Genomic DNA, 17,047 nt, shown 5'->3' on the forward strand with positions numbered 1-17,047 from the left:
TACCCCTGTATGCTGCCTGCACCGCTTCTACTGCCAGTTCATCCACATACTCTCTCTTGTCCTTCCTGATATTCCTCTTCACTGCTCTATGGGCTTCAGCATACTCTTTTTGAGCTTTGGCCTTTGCTGCTCTAGTCCTGCTGTTATTGACTGCTGTGTTCTTCTTCTTTCTATCTTCTATCTTGATCAAGGTCTCTGTTGTGATCCACTCTTTCTGCTGGTGTTTCTTAATTCCAAGCACTTCCTGGCATACTGACCTAAGTGTCTCTCTCACTTTCTGCCATCTGTTTAGTACACTGTCTTCCTCTTCCTCAGACCGATCCTGTAATACTGAAAACTTATTCTTCAGCGTCAGTCCAAAATCTTCCTTGTCCTTATGGTCCTTCAGAAGGCTGACATTGTACTTCACTCTTCTGTCTGACGCGTCTATCCAGTTCTTTTTCAGCTTCAGCTTCAATTTGGCCACCACCAAGTGATGGTCGGACGCCGCGTCTGCTCCTCTTCTAACTCTAACATCCTGCAAGGATCTTCTGAACTTCTTGCTAATGCAGACATGATCGATCTGATTTTCTGTCATGCCTGCTGGTGATACCCAGGTACTCTTGTGGATCCGCTTGTGAGGAAAGATGCTACCTCCTATGACCACGTTGTTAAGCGCACACAGATCCACAAATCTCTCTCCATTCTCACTCATCTCTCCCAGAGCGTGGGTCCCCATGACTTGTTCGTATCCTGTGTTGTCAGGCCCAATTTTGGCATTAAAGTCTCCCATAAGGATGATGATGTCTTTGTCTGGGAGAATCTCTAATATTTTCTGGAGTCTGTTGCAAAAATAATCTTTGTCCTCCTCTTCGTTGTCATTAGTTGGAGCGTAGCACTGAACAACACTCATCTTAATCTTCTTCATTTCAGTTCTGAAGGATGCGTTGATGATCCTGGGACCATGTGCCTCCCGACCAATCAGTGCTCTCTGTGCCTGCTTGGACAACATGAAGCCTACTCCCTGTGTGTGGGATGCGTTGCTCTCTTCATGTCCTGAATACAGCAACAGCTCTCTTGTCAACAGTCGTCTCTGTCCCGCTTGCGTCCATCTTGTCTCGCTAATGCCTAATAGGGTCAGGTTATTGCTCCTCATCTCTGCTGCAACCTGCGCCGTCTTTCCTGACTCGTACATGGTCCTCACGTTCCATGTGCCTATGGTAATCCTCCTGGTTGCAAGAAGGGTAATCAGCTTAGTGGCTTCCTCACGGCTTTTACCACCCAGCGTCATGCTTCAACGAGTTGAAGACCGTTCTTTTTCCGGGGTAAAAGTCTCTGTTGTCTCTATTGTTGGCGTTTCTGTAGCAGGCTGATTTTTTACGAGGTGGAGTTGCTAGCCCCATGCCTAACCCTCCTCCTTTATCCTGACTTGGGACAGGCAGATGGCCCCAAAGGACCTCTCTGGTGGAGTTTGTTCCTTATGCCTCCCACATAAAGTACATGAAAGCTCAATCTCCTCTCATCATGCAGTATCAAACCACAATGCATGCTTACCAGAGCTTGCCTCCCTGTCTTCAGGCATGCCAGAGCCGGAGTGCTGGGACTAGCTAGACCCCTCTGGAGTGGAAAAGAGCTCCTGACTCGCCACACCACCAGATGACACTGTGCTGTGTTCCACATCCTTCTCCAACTCAACTTCTTTGTCTACCACTTTGTACTTGGGGTTGACTTGACTGGTCGCTGCCTCCAGTCCCCTAAAATATTCATGGGGCTTGTGGTGGTGGAGGTGTGGTTGCCCCCGAGGATGGCATGCAGCTCCTTCTAGAAGTGGCATGTCTTCAGCACTACACCAGAACAATGGTTGACCTCCCTGGCCTTCTGGTATGCCTGCCTCAGCTTCAGTTCTTAGCACAGAACTGCTTCATGTCCCTCGTGTCCCTTCTCCTGAAGCTCACTAGCAATCTGCCTGTAGGTATCAAAGTTCCTACAGCTGGAACGAAGCTGCAACTGTACAGCTTCCTCTTTCCACAGACCCAGCAGGGCGAACAGCTCTAGTGTGCTCCACGCAGGAGTGTGTCTACTGCGGAAAGCTGGCATGGTCAGCTGGGAAGATGCTGTGTGAACTGTCCATGCTGAGCAAACAGGAAGAGGAATTTCAAAAATTCCCAGGCCTTTAAATGTGGGAAGGGCACATATTTGTGCCCCTTCAAGGCAGGGGAGTTCAAACTGCTGACCAGAGCGGTCATGATGGGCATTGTAAGACACTTCCTGGAGGCCAGTTAGGGTGACATAAGCACGCACAGTGAGTACGATGACACTGTGCTGATCTAACTTTGTTGCAAAAAGCCCTATGCCTCTTGTTGAGGTGGTTTTACTTTATTGGAGTAGCAGGAGAGTTAAATCGGGATTGTACTGTGTATACCTCTACTGTTTTATTGACGAAAGCTGACTTTGTTGACAAAATTGTGCAGTGTAGACAAGACCTTACATTTATTCAGGATTGCACATTCTTGTTAGGAATAACATGAGATTCTGGCCAAAGGCAGCACCTCATCAAAGACAACCCTCATCCCTCAAAAACAAAAGCTGCACTTGGGCTGAGGTAGGAATGGGTGTTAGGGTGATTCATTGGCACCCCAAATTGTTCCTAGGCATTTTAAGAAACTTCTGTACAGTGGAATCTTCATTCATTAACAGCATGCAACCACATCTGATGCAAAATATGGCAGTAGTTTAAGGCATGAATAAGTGGAGGGATGTCTAGCACTGGTGCTATAGATCACATAATATAACATTGCCAAGCAAAACAGAATTTGATGCATTTTTTTTAAAGGTGGGCAAGCCATAAAAATGGTCTGATTTTTATACTAAGCTCTTCAGGGTAGGGACCATTTAATATAAATCAGTGGTTCTCAAAATGTGGGTTGCAACTCCATTTTCATGGGGTCACCAAGGCAGAAAGCCCCAGGTGGGAGCTCTGACGGCAGCAGGGGGCTGAAGTCCGGAGCCCCATGCCCCAAGCGGGGCTGAAGCCCAGCTCAGAGTAGAGGCTAAAGGCAGAGGGTTGCAATATTTTCTAGTGGGGTGTGTGTGTGTGTGTGTGTGTGTGTGTGTGTGTGTGTGTGTGTGTGTGTGTGTGTGTGTGTGTGTGTGTGTGTGTGTGTGTGTGTGTGTGTGTGTGTGTGTGTGTGTGTGTGTGTGTGTGTGTGTGTGTGTGTGTGTGTGTGTGTGCGCGCGCGAGAGAGAGTGAGAGAGAGACTTAAAAAAAAAATCCAAATGGCGTAGCTAGCACAAAAAGTTTGAGAAACACGGATATAAATGTTTGAGCAGTGCCTAAGATAATGGGGTCCCCAATAGGGGCCTCAGGTGCTACCACAATATATTAAAAAAATAATTACAGGAAGTCCTGCAATTGTGAAGTTAGGTTGTCTTCATTTAATACTGAGCTGGGGTTGGGGCAGAGGAACACGTGTTACTATTTCATAGGTAAAAATTCACCAATATGACTATATGCAAGATTTTGGCCTGCACTTTGTGTATTTTAATTTGTAGCTGCAAACAAACATATTAAGATGGATAAAGAATTTCAAGGCCACTGGAGAATTTTATGTCTGATGGTCTTCAAAGGCTGGGATTTTGGAATTTTGCAGCTAATGGTGGAATTTACAGGTGAAAAGATTTTAAGCAGCTATGTTTTCACTAGCACAGATGTAACTAGCTACTGAATTCTCTTACTCTCAAACAGCAATTATTATGAAGAGCAATGGAATTTTAAGAAAACAAAGAGTACTTATAAGAAAGTCTTATGAAGTATTGATTAAATGAATGTGAAAGTTACAAAAATATTCAGATTGCTACAAAACATTCTATGCATCGGCATTTTTAAAATTTAAATTTCTGATATTGCTAATGGACTCCCTATTCCTTTCTGTGCAGAGAAAAATGCCAAACTGACTATTGCAGGAACAGTAAAGAGGAGGCATAATGCCAACGAAACAAGATTTCACAGCAAAAACTAAGGATACTAAGAACTATCTGGCTTGATGTGTTTTTTGTTTAGTCTTCCAGGTTGATCTCAGTACAAGGATTTGCTTTTAGACTCTAATCCAATCATCTTTTAGTTCTTTACCAAAAACTATTTCTATTAAGCAGGACTCACTATCATTTGTTAGTGTAAAGACTTCAGTATCAGTCACAAAGCCAATATGTGAAAAAACTTACCCAAATGCAGAAAGGAAGACACAATCATCGTGCAAAATATTTGCTACTCTTTCAAAAGTTTTATAGTTGTTGGTGTCCTTTTGCTCGAAATATCCAATGATATTTCTTTTACTGCGCTGTAAAACAAAGTATATATTTATGACTTTTTTTCAGTCACCAAAGGCTATCATTATTCCCCCCAAAATATGTTAAACCCAGAAATGCACTTCATTTATCCCACAATCAGAGACATGGGCAACAGCTATTGTCCATCTGTCTCCAAATGAGGCCTGACCATACAAAAATGCAGGTTTTAAAAATTTAGACTAGAAATGTTACTAAATACTCTTTCAGTGAAGGAACAGAAAATGCTTCTTTTCCTGTTTTCAAATTGACACATAAATGAAAAAATTCCAATGAGGTAGATAAAATTTTAACAAAATCTATGCAATTAAAAAAGTAAAGGTTAATTCCAATAATTTCATATAAAAGAAATAATTATCTGTTTTTCACTGCGAATATGAAAGCCAATAAAATAATTCTTTTGAATGGTAAAAATCAAGAAATCTATACATACTCCAAATTAAACACACGATTCACTTTGTCTCAAAATACAAAACTCTAAAATAGACATATTTCATAGAACACCAATCAAGAGACTTACGTCAAGAGACTTAATTTCTTCCAAGTCATTAACTTCTCGAATAGGATTGCTTTTCTGTTGTCTGATATAATCTGCTATTGCTGTCACCGACCTCTGACCCCTATACTCTCTCTTCATCATCATCCCATTCCGGAACAGTTTTAGGGTTGGATATTTGCTTATCCTGTATCTTTGAGCTATGTCCGCTAATAAAGAAATTAACAGAAAAAAATGCTATAGATATGGAAATGTACTCTTTATTAATCCTTATGCACACGCACAAACACTAACAAAGACAGGGGCATTGGACAAACAGTCCTGCTTCCCCCCATCTTAAACAAGAGCAAAATGAAAAGCACTGCAGAAAAGAGAAATGGAGAGTAGCTATGATATTTATATTCAAGAAATGCAATTTCCTGCATATGTTGATGACCATACGAAATCATAATGACCAAAATCTGGCATAGTTCTAAAACTAGAGTCAATCAGTCACTTACACGTATTTAGCACCCTTCATGTGAACATCGTGGAGGGCTTTTTAAAAGAAAATTGAATTAATATTAAAACGGGGCATAACAAGCAATGATAAGCAAATAAAATTTAAAAACTTGCCAAGTAACGGAGTCTAATCCCTGTGAGAAGCAAGTTCAATAAGATGTAAACAAGATCAAGACCTAAATAATGCAATGACTAAAGCTCCCTCATAGCTAGAGCCAAGGATATACACTAACCCAGTACTACTAAAATTTCACGTTTTCATAAATCTTCATACAATGGTATTAGAAAGTACACAGCGCGGTGGGCACCACATGGAGATGGTATTAATTTGTGTACTTCTAGAAGGTTACAGCATTTGAAGCTACATACAAATACATTTAGAAAATAAATTTTAAATTTTCTGCCTGCCAAGTATGACAAAAATATGCTGCAACAGTCTCATCACTTATTTACTTACTATTAAATGACAAAAATCTTTGTTAACTCAGAGTTAAAGTTGTCCAGTGATAGTTTGTGCCCTTTCTTAACGTCAAGTTCCGCAAAAGTCAAACTTCTGAAAACCAGGAAATACATAACCATAACCCTTTCCCACGGAGCTGGCAACGGCCACCGGGAATTAACTGCATGTACTCCAGCTGCCTTCACTGAGTAAGATGTAGTTGAAGTAGCTTGAAAGAGCTGCAATTGTGATATGAGGAGATCTGGATCTGAGTCCCCCTCCACTCCCCCCATGTATGTTATCAAAGGAAAGAGGTACATGTGTATCTGGAGGTTCCAGTCTGCAACAATTCAATACAAAATTGTGTAGGTTGCATTGGTAGCACAGCACTAGGGTCTGCTTATCACGGGTACTGCCTGTAGTGAGGTGAGATATAAGAGCAATCTGTGGATTTAATGATAGGCAGGGGGAAGTATAGGTATACATGGTATCCTGTGTGCAAGTGTGAAAGGGTTGTAAAAGGACATGAAATGGCTGCTAAATTTTACAGATGTGCTATTTTGTTGGGGGAGTATGCTCACTGTTTGAGCATAGGGCTAGTATAGGTAGCACTAGTCCATTAGAGTGAAAAGGCAGAGTGAGAATGTGTGTGTTATGGGTATGTTGGGGTATCATTCAAAGAGGGCAGAGAACTAAGGATATGGGGCTGTTTACCTTATCTCTGTCTTTCCTGGTTTTCAGAAGTTTGAGTTTTGCTGAACTTGACATTCTAGAGTGGCACATGTTATCACCAGGCAACCTTAACTCTGAGTTAAAACTTTTTGCCATTTAATATCCTAGTTTTTTAAAAAGAAAGAGAAATGTTTATTGGTAGGAGTTAGTGCTCAATTGGACACTTGTAGTTCTCATCTAGGTTTATAGTCAAAATGCTACTGTAACTAGGTAATAATCAAAAGACATAGCTTTTATGTAATGCTTTTCCTCAGTAGATCTTAAAGAATTTTATATGAAGCCCATTTTACGGATGGAAAATTGAAGTGATATATCCTGTGTTTTTTTTTTCTGGATTTCAGATGTTTACATCTGTGTTACCTTCATTCCCTCAACCCCAGCTCATATGAAGGGGGAAGGAGATAGGCTCAGAAACCCCAAGAGAAGCAGAGTGTCCCAGATCCCAAACCACACAGAGAAGAGGAGAACTCAGGGCTGAGAGGTGCCCCTCCTCAACTTCCTGTGCTATCCCTCAGTTCACCAATATTCCCCTAATATCCTCTTCCTAATATCTACCCACACCCCTTTACCAGAGCCCTCTAGCCCCTGTTCTACCACCTTTTCCCATTCTCACCCGCTCCGAATAATACCTTCATCCCTCACTGCAGACACAAACCATTTGTCACAGATGTGGCAATTTCATGAAATATTCTTGAAAAAAAAAGTGTACATAACTAAGCATCTTTGGAGTCCATTGTATTAAATATAAAGGTTATGTATTATTGCAGTCCAGGGTTGTATGTAACTTCTCTAGAGGGAAGATGAGATGTTAACCCTGGGAAATCTCATGAACTTCAAAGGACTATACCAAATTGGCCAGACAAGAATGGACTTTTGGAGCAAATGGTATCAAGTGTTTGCCTCGTCAATCACTAGAAGGAGTTGAATACAAATTTCCCACCTCTGGTTATGCAAAAAATTCAGCCTTTTGAAGCTACACCCTGAGAAGAGGACCACTGTCTGCTGATTACCTGTTCCCAGAACCTGAAGATCAAAGGCCCAAGCTATGAAAAGGAAAGACTGAACTATTCATGGTTGTGCATGTTCTGAACTAAGGCTGACAAACTTGTAACCACAGAAAAAATCCCGTTGTGGGGTTTGAAGGACTGACTTTTCCCAGAACCCTTACTGGAGTTGTGGGGGGAGAGAAGAGATCTCTCGTAAGATTATTAGCAGCTGTGAAAGTTCTGTTATTGTTTTGAATACATTTTCTCTGTCATGCTTTCACCTCAAAATAAATGTACCTGCTTAGGAAAAGCTGTGTGGTAACTTACCTGCTATCATTTATTGTTGCTCATAGCCTTTGAAGAGAAAGCAAAGTGCAGACATTGGCTTATTCAGATAGTCTGGCTAGGGATAGCATAGTATAGGCATGAAGCCCTGCGGGAAAAAAAGCCTTCAGGACAGGGAAGGATGCAAGTCTCTGCCCAGGAAAAGTGATAGCTGAAGACCTGGAAACTAGATAGGGTGCCCTTGAGGGGCTACCACAGGGGGAATATAGGTTATGTTGTCCTGAACTGTGATACCCCTCGTCACTTACTACCGCTTAGTCTTGCACCCCAATCACCCATAGTCTTCCAATAAGCATTCACATCTGTAATTAATTTTCTTTTAAAAAATAATTTCAGTACCTTCTGAATATTATGCTGTACTCAGATTAAGTTTCTTAAAAAACACACACACACACACACCACCATCATCCCACAACTTGATAGAAGCACATTTTTCCCAAATGTTTAGTTTCTTCTGAGATTTCTGCTCAACTTCAAAGATGCTAGAATCTATGAATTTCATGAAATACTATTTTTTTTCCCCTGGATGCTCTATCAGCTGAAAAAATATCTGATAGAGAAAACTATAGTCTGAAGCAATGGCTCTGTGACAGTGTGAACAGCTCTATTCATGTCAGTGGTGTTCCCTTCCCCTCTCGCCAGTGGTGGAGAGTTTTTGATATCTGTCAAGTATACTCGTTCTCAGTTCCAATCCTCACTCGGGTCTCGGAAGTGTGTTCTTGGTGCATGCTCAAAGCATGCCTTTTCTAAGCTCCCTAACCAGAGGGGCAGGGCTTCCGCAGATCCTGGATCACATGAGATATAGGGATTGGGGCTCAGGGACCTCCAAAAAAAGCAACTCCCTTGCAACTTGGCTCACATGAAGAGGGGCAAGGATGGGGGGTGGGCTCAGATACCCTAGGATTCAGTCAGCAGTGATCCTTAGATCTGCTTTTGTGCTCATAAAGAGTCTTTTCATTCTATCCAAGTTGGTATCCAGTTTGATTATACCATCTGCAAAATCTATATCTTGCAGCTTATCACTTGCCCAAACAATACCAATAGCCTTGACAACAGCTGTCACTCTTATCACAAAATCTATGACACCACAGAAAAGAAGTGGGGATGGGACATAACCTTGCCTTATTTTAAACCATTTTGTGTTTCCATTCTCTGTCCTGATGCAGAATGCAGGCTAATCATAAAAGCTTTTATCAAATTAACAATCTTTGCTAGAATTTCATAGTGTCCCACAATCTTCCAGAAGGCTTCTCTGAGGCCACTATCAAATGCTTTCATAAAATCAACCAAGTTAAAAACAGACAGTCTTCTGCTAGTATTCTAAGCCTTTCTCAATAAGTCTTCTCAAGGTAAAAATCTGATCTGAACACAACCTGCTGGTTTGAAATCCAGACTGTTCTTCCCTGAGCACTTTGTCAACAGCAGTTTTCATTCTATTCAAAATTATAATGTACCACACTATTCCAGGTACAGATGGGGAGAGGGGAAATCCATCCCCAGTTATCAAAAATAAGCTGGTCCTCCTTTTTGGGGGGTTCTCTTCTTCAATCTTTAGGACAGATCTCCTTTTCCCAAACCAATCTGTACAACCTGCACATGCACTTCACCCTCACTTCCTTTCCAGCTTTTAACATTTCAGCATCTACCTTATCATAGTCTAGTGCTTTACCACTCTTCAGTTGGTTTATGGCCTTAGTTACTTCCTCAACAGCGATTATTCCTAGTGATATAGGAAAATCCACTATTTCTTCACATCTCTCAATCGTGTTAGTGGTTCTGGTGGTGGGGCACAGCCTGGGAATATTCTATTCTCTGTGGTTAAAATTGTATCATGTTGAGCATTTAAAATGCCTCAATGGTTTGAGAATTGTGATGTCAGTTGTTTGAATACCAGAAAATATTTTTTAGAATCCTCTCTCTTGTACACCAACTCAGCTTCCCTTGCTTCATTTTCCATGCATTCTCTCTTATATCTTCTGGCTGATCTTTTAACTTCCTTGCCTTTGTCCACATATATTTCAGAATAGCTCATTTACTGCTGCCTTATTCTTGTTGAATTTTGTTCTTGAATTTTTTCCTCTCCTCAACAAACCTCCCTGTATTCAGAAAAAATGCTCCAACATTCTTAGATCTTCTCACCCCAATGCAGTTCTGGCTGCATCCATATTTGCTTCTTTGAAAAACTACAATAATAAAAAATAACCAGAGGCAGTCTGGAACAGCATGCCTAAATATTTTTTTTTAAACATTTCATAGTTTGGATTTGAACTCACAACCTGGCATGGTGCTCAGATAGGATGGCCATTAACACACATCCTCAGAGCCAAACAGATCCTGTGATGTTGATGTGGTTTTCTAGATAGATAGCCTCTCTCTCAGCACACGTGCAGTGTAATACATTCAGAGCGTGGACAGGCATGCAAGCTTTAGCATACCTAACTGGAAAAGTAAACTCTTTTTCTAAAAACATTTTAATTTGATTTCCCCCCATGGGCTGGTGGGTGCCATGCACTCTGTTGGGATAACCCTCCAGTCTTTGAGACCTTGGTGCATTGATCTGAGCCCTAGTTCAATCTCTCTCTCTGTGAGCAAAAATCTTTGCAAGTTTTAAGAAAAGTTGCCCCCCTCCCCAGCCACCCAGACTGTGTCTTGGGAATCCCTTGGTCAAATGGCTCCAAATCTGGACCATTGACTGTACTTCACACCCTCATGACGCACACCAAATTTCTTGACAATCTCATTACCTGTACAGATTGGAAAGCATTTTGAACCGTCGGCCTTTAAACATAAACCTAGTCTTAATCTTAACTATAACAGAGCTGTTGCTCTGATCCTACATTCTGATCCCTGCAAGGATCCCTGCATCCATATCTAGTCCCACTTAAGTCAATCAGATGTGTGCCAAAAAACCCTGACGCAGGATGGGGACTTAAATCCTACAAAAAAAAGAGTACATGTACAATAAGTGAAAACCTTTCATACTGAGCTATAATAAAGCTTTCTAATTTAAGCAAATAAAACTGGAATCTCAATTCACCATGGGCAGGAGCCTTTGTAACCTACACTGGAGGCCATTTTTAGAGTAAAACATGGGCACAGAAACAAAGTAGCAGACTTCTCAGATATAGAAAAGTTCAAACATTCTCTCTTTGATACCTATTTCACCACTACAATCTAATTTATTAGTTGCTAATCTCATTCATTCATGCTTATTTTCTTTGTTATTTTTGTATTAACATTTCTGCTTTGCTGGTTTAAATAGCACTTCCTCAAATGTTTGTATGATGAATGGCACTAACATTTCACTGGAGAAAAAGTGAGAATTGAGACACAAACTCATCTAGGAAAGAGATAGCAAATTTAAAGTGATTTGTTGTAAAAACTGCAGTTTTTTCTATTTTAAGTCTACAAATATATTTCTCTACATTATGAGATTCTAAAACGTGATTATAATGTAAAACCATTTGTAAATGGCTATACTGCAACATAGCTGGACTAACATTATTTCATGGAACAAATAAGGAGAACTGAAAATAATGTTAGTCCAGCTATGCTGGAGAATAGCCATTGGAATCACCAACATTTAGAGTGCCTTCCATTGTGCATTAAGTGATGATAAACATCTAATATGTGTGGTTTGTTCTCTGCCTTCCTTTCCCCAAAGGGATAACTATGCATATAGTCTTAATTTGGCAGTGTTTCATGGTTTTTTTAAAATGTACATGTTGCTGTGCGTTTAAGTTACAGAAGGCATGACTGAAGAAATCCACATTGCACTTGGAGCAGAAGAAGGGGAGGCTTGTGACTGTCCTTATTTCCTGCTGTCCTTCATTTTTGTGGGAGTTCATTCCAAAATATTGGATCAACCCTGAGCATGAAGGATTGAAACCTCATCCCCGAAGAGATATGTGGAACTAGTGATTTTCACTATGCCTCAGTCTTCCTTTCACAAGGAAGAGAACCCTGGTATGCCTTTGGGTGATCTTCTGTAGAGTTAGAGGTTGGAAAACACTGAACAGTTAACAGTTGAACTATTATTTATTTCTTGGCTCCTGAACAGTTTGATACCACCTATTGCATTGAGAATGCCATAGCCTCTTAAAATTGTAATTATAGCTATTTGAATCTTCACTAATATGTACACATGTAACCAAATTTACTTCCTGCCAAACTTGGAAAGTTTGTGCAGACTCATATGTAATGCATAATCTCAACGGAAGCAAGTTATGTTAGGAACATTTTTTTTTTGGTCTTTTTAGATAAGTCTAATGAGGTAGTTTATTAATGCTTGATAACATGTGGCTTCTACTCTGATTTAGTTTTTAACCAGATATGTAACTAATCAGACATTAAAAGTCATTATGAATTACATATTTAAAGTACAGTTTGTAGTGGAATGGAGGGAAAGGGGGTTTAATAATGAGGGTAGTGATTGGGAGGTAAGCAAAGAGAGAAGATGAGAAAAGAAAGCAAGTAAGAGAGAAAAGGGAATGGTATGAAATATGGAAAGTAGCAGATGAAAGCAATAAAGTAGGTAGCTAAATGTATATTAGATTCATGCCAGCAGGTCTCTACTGATAGCACGGTCAGCGCACACCTTCACTAGAAATAGTCAACTCTGAAATATGAGAATTAATGACATTTACCTCTGGATATGCTTTATCATGGGATCTATTTTTATGTGGAAAGTGAGCCATCTCTTAGTGGAGTAATAAGAACAAGTAGGAGACAAGTTACAGCAGGAGTTTTGTACTGAAAACAGGGAACTGGTAGTTGTGAAGCAGAATCATTTTAATGCAGTTATAATCAGGAACAAAAAATGACTAACCAGTATTAAAAAGGTACAAAAGTGATTAAGTCAACAGAAATACATTTTTCTACTGGTAAGAGGTTTAAATTTTAAAAATTTGGAAACTGAATAAATAAGGAACACGCATACGAAGAGTAAGTTACCGGATTAACATAATTGAAGCACATAGTATAAATGAATTCAAGCGATAACTAGATTTGTTTCTGAGAAAAAAGGGATTAAGATACAGACAAACACACACAGATATACTGAGCCAGGTAGCACTTTCCTGTTTCTAAAACAAGCTGTTTATTGTAAACTCTTTGTATAGGGACAATGACCTCATGTGTGTTTGTACACTGCCTTGCTCACTGGACCCTGATCTTGACTGAGGCCTCTGGGCATTGTCATGACTAACTAATAAACAACAAAAAACACCAGTTTCCACTAGCAAGAACTATGTGGAGAGCAGTTGGGATGGTAAAGGAGAATTTGGAGAAACCAAGTTACCAGCATAAGCACCAACTCCGTGGGTGCTCCAAGGCTCAAGCACCCATGGAAAAAAAAATAGTGGGTGCTGAGAACCCACCAGTCACAGCTGTTTGATGGCTAGAGGTGGTGGTTGGGGGAGGATGGAGGGCTCGGGGGAGGGGGCAGAGCAGGGATGGGAAGAGGTGGAGCAATTCACTGCAGAGTGGCACTATAACTTTTCTTGTATTGCAAGTGATTCCTCTACATACATAGAGTAGATCCCAACGCAGAATTGGCTTTCTTCAGAATGACCTCCCACGGAATGATTCAGGCTTTATCACTATCACTATCAAATCTCTCTTCCTGAGGGTGCAGTAAATATTCTCAGTTTACATGTTTGCTTCAAAGATATTATTCTGCAGGAGCATTACTTAACACTTTGTATTAAACCTCATGTCACTCTTGTCCAGTATTCTAAATTAACCGGATCTGTACATGTATTTCTGCCACTGATCTTCCCTAACCATATATTTTGTCATCTACAAGTTAAGCTCTTCTCCGTGTCATTAATGAATATCCATATTAATGGTTTCAATACTGAACTGAGGTAATCCCCCATTGACTAATCTTCTTAAAACTCATGTAAAATTGCTGAAAGCCCATTTTTTCCTAAACATCATTTGTTATCCACTGCATTGTGTTGTGCAGAATCTACCTCCCATCAATGAATTTCTGTGCAGTACTGCCTTAACACTATTAAAAATCCAAATAAGATAGGCCTACTATATTCTCTTATCCAATTAGTGTCATATTGTAAAAGAATGTCAGGTGAGTCTAGCACACAGCTTGTGCTTCACAACACCTAACAGCTGCTCTGTAATGCTTTTTCTCTTAAGTTTTCCATAAATTGTTTCCTCTACCAAGTTTTCAAGTATCGTAGGTCAGCAGGCATCACTCATGTTTTCAGCCTTTTCCTTTAAGATCTGGAGCATTACCATTTCCCTTCAGACCTTAGCACATCTAGGGCAATAGAAATCACTCAATTAAGAAGATTGGAAGCTACTACTGAACATACACCTCTAGGAAAGGGGTAATTAAGTACAGATGCAGTTATGAGGCAGAAAACAGCAGGGTGGTCATTGATAAACCATCTCTATCGTAACAGATTATTCTCTGAAGCAGCTGGTGTAGACTGCTGTTGCCAGGTCATAACACTGTTTTATGTCAGTCTAGACATATCACCTCTTCTCTCGAGATTGTTTTGTTTTAAACACTCCTACTGACCCAGGGTAATGGAGGGGAAAAATGAAGACCAAACCACACTAAGAAATCAGGAGAAAAAATATTCCAATTCCCAAATTACTAAATCCTGCTACTATTGATGAAATTTTCTACATTCACGTACATCCTAGAAACCCAAGTTCAAACTGTGACAAACCCCTATCTCTACCTACATATTTCTGAGAACTACTGCAACATTGTGGAAGGAGATCACACTTTGGTGTAATTGCAGATCACCAAGTTAATCTCCTGGCTCAACCTCTTACCTTCCCATTACCAAAGCTGGCAGCAATCTGAATAATCCATGAGATAGAATCACAGATTCAAACTCATTGTTCATATTTGTGAACAAAGTAAATGTCTTTTCACAAAAGGTAACAATTGTTCCAAGATTTATATTCAGTAGGCCATCTTCCAGACCAAAATTTTTTTTATTATAGAGCTGTAAAGCTTGCAAACATAAGTTTTTAATTAAAAGGCTGACAGATTTAACAACAGCATTAGCAGACATTTTTATAGTATTTTAGTTTGGCAGACGGAAAATGTACTGATTTAATAGATTTATTCCTTTAACAGGTATTTTTTTAAATGCGCTCTACCTATTATAGCTAACTTATATAACTTTTTAAAAACAATGTTCTTTCCTGAATGTAACTCACTTAAAAGGTCTGTTAGTCAGAGTAGTCACTGCACACCTGCAAATAGATTAGAATCTGAAGTTTGAGTATTTTTATTAGTTAAAAAATCCTTTATGTTTAATTTAAAAAAAAAATCTCTTAGAACACTTTTCTCCCCCAAATACAGCATGCAGAGCATAACTATAGCATTTGATTGCATGGACTACAGAACCGGTGTAATGACCATGAATGTAAATATCACCTTTTTCTCAGCAGATGGCTGGCACACGCTTGACCTCAAATACTTTATGACAACTTCTCTTCGCAAGTGAAAAAAAGAGAAACGATGGGTTTACTTTTTAAATATAACCACTGCTGCTAACCTAGCATTTTTCCCACCTAGAAGGATAATTACGTAGGTTCTTTTCCAAAAATGTTAAGATCCTTCTATAGACTAAAACAGCACACACAAATGGTATAGATTGGTGACTGCATCAAGTCTGGAAGCGCTTCCACTTCTGGAAGTAAATTTTCCTTGATGTGGGTTTCTGCTATGAAGCAGAACTGTCTGTACCTCCAAACTTGTCCTATAACAGAGAGCCATCTAGTACTCCCACCTTGAGGTGAAGCATTGAGAGGCTTGGGTGGGTGATAGCTCCCAACTCCTGGGTGAGAAGATTTGCTTTCAGGGGAAAGCAGAGAGGCAGCTGCAGAGACATGTGAACAAACTCTGGGAACCACCCCTGTCTTGACCATGACAATGCTATGAGGATGGCAACTAACTTTTCTCGTTTCATATTGCAGTACATGAGGCCAAGGAATGACTAGAGTATCTCTCATCAAGATATGATCCTGCCTTCCCTGGAGAAGAAGTGTATGGCTCTTTGCACTGGATGGTGTTGTAAAGAGATCTTTTTGAAGACACATCTCTCAGAATACATTGTTCTTCAGCTTCCACTCGTAGCTTATGCTGAAATGCCTGCTGGTGTCTACTACTGTGTTCTGAAGTCCTGGTAAATAAACTGCTGAGATCTGTATGTGCTGTAATAGGCACTAGGTTCCACAATTTTATGGATTCGGCTTATAAGCATTGGGATCTTGCTCTTTCTTGACAATTGCTGCTCTGTTGTTCAGCATTATTCTGATCAGGTTGCCCTTCATATGGGGTAGGAAGTGCAGGCAAACACTTGGATAGACTGTGCTTAGTTGGGGGTATAGACGTGGAGCATCCATGGGGACACTACTCAAAGAAGTAGTCTCCATTCTGTGGTACATAAAGCCTTTCAACTACATAAAATATAAGATCCTATCATAGTAAGTCAAATGGCATAAAAATAAGAGTCAATTTTATTTCTGTATACATAAAACAGAATCAAGGACTATTTTCCCTCAAATAAATATATCTTATTGGAGCTAAATTGTTGCCTGTTCCATTTATAGATGGTCTTTTCACTGAGGGGGTCAGTGTTCAAAGAGAAACAGCTTTTCACTGCGTGCATAGAAAATATACATTTTCATCATCATTAGCAGAAACAGCCTTTGAAATTTTTAGGTTCCTAATAGTTGTGGACAGAGACCCGGGTCATCGGATCCATTCCCCTTCCATGGCAGGATGTAGTCCATCCCCCAAACAAAGGATACCAGATGCTAAGCTGACAGATGGTAGTCTAGACAGATGCAGACATTTCATTAATGATTATAACTCTATTAACTATCACTTAGGCAATCAATCAAATCTGTACCCAGAATTTTGTAGTTTGATTTAAGAGAGAGTAGTATTCATATGAGTACGAATAGCAAAAGTAGTAGTGTGAGAAGAAAATACTTCTGAGGATTATTAATCACTGATGTAGTGTCATTGCCTCGATTTTGTAATTATGTAACAGTGCCAGATAGAGGGTGGTTGTTTTCTTGTTTGTTTTTTGCTGACCTTCCATTTTCTGATCACAGAAGAGAAAAAATGGAGATGAACCTGTTTCACATCCATCATTTACCACAAGTGGCCATAATTTTTAGAGTAATTAATACTATTTCTTTTATCCACAGGTTTATGACACTGATACCATC

At 39.9% G+C, this 17,047-nt stretch overlaps 1 protein-coding gene across 1 annotated transcript in view; it reads right to left on the reverse strand.

The window, feature by feature from the left end:
- ERP44 (endoplasmic reticulum protein 44) overlaps positions 1-17,047 on the reverse strand; it is a 119,934-nt gene that overhangs the window by 40,961 nt on the left and 61,926 nt on the right. Inside the window, exons 5-6 of the mRNA XM_050938242.1 lie at positions 4,844-5,028; positions 4,201-4,316 (exon numbers count right to left, since the gene is read on the reverse strand). Coding sequence (XP_050794199.1) covers positions 4,201-4,316; positions 4,844-5,028 — 301 coding nt within the window. The remainder of the gene's footprint in view (positions 1-4,200; positions 4,317-4,843; positions 5,029-17,047) is intronic.

This window comes from Gopherus flavomarginatus, chromosome 2 (assembly GCF_025201925.1).
Source record: "Gopherus flavomarginatus isolate rGopFla2 chromosome 2, rGopFla2.mat.asm, whole genome shotgun sequence".
Classification (NCBI taxonomy): Eukaryota; Metazoa; Chordata; order Testudines; family Testudinidae; genus Gopherus; species Gopherus flavomarginatus.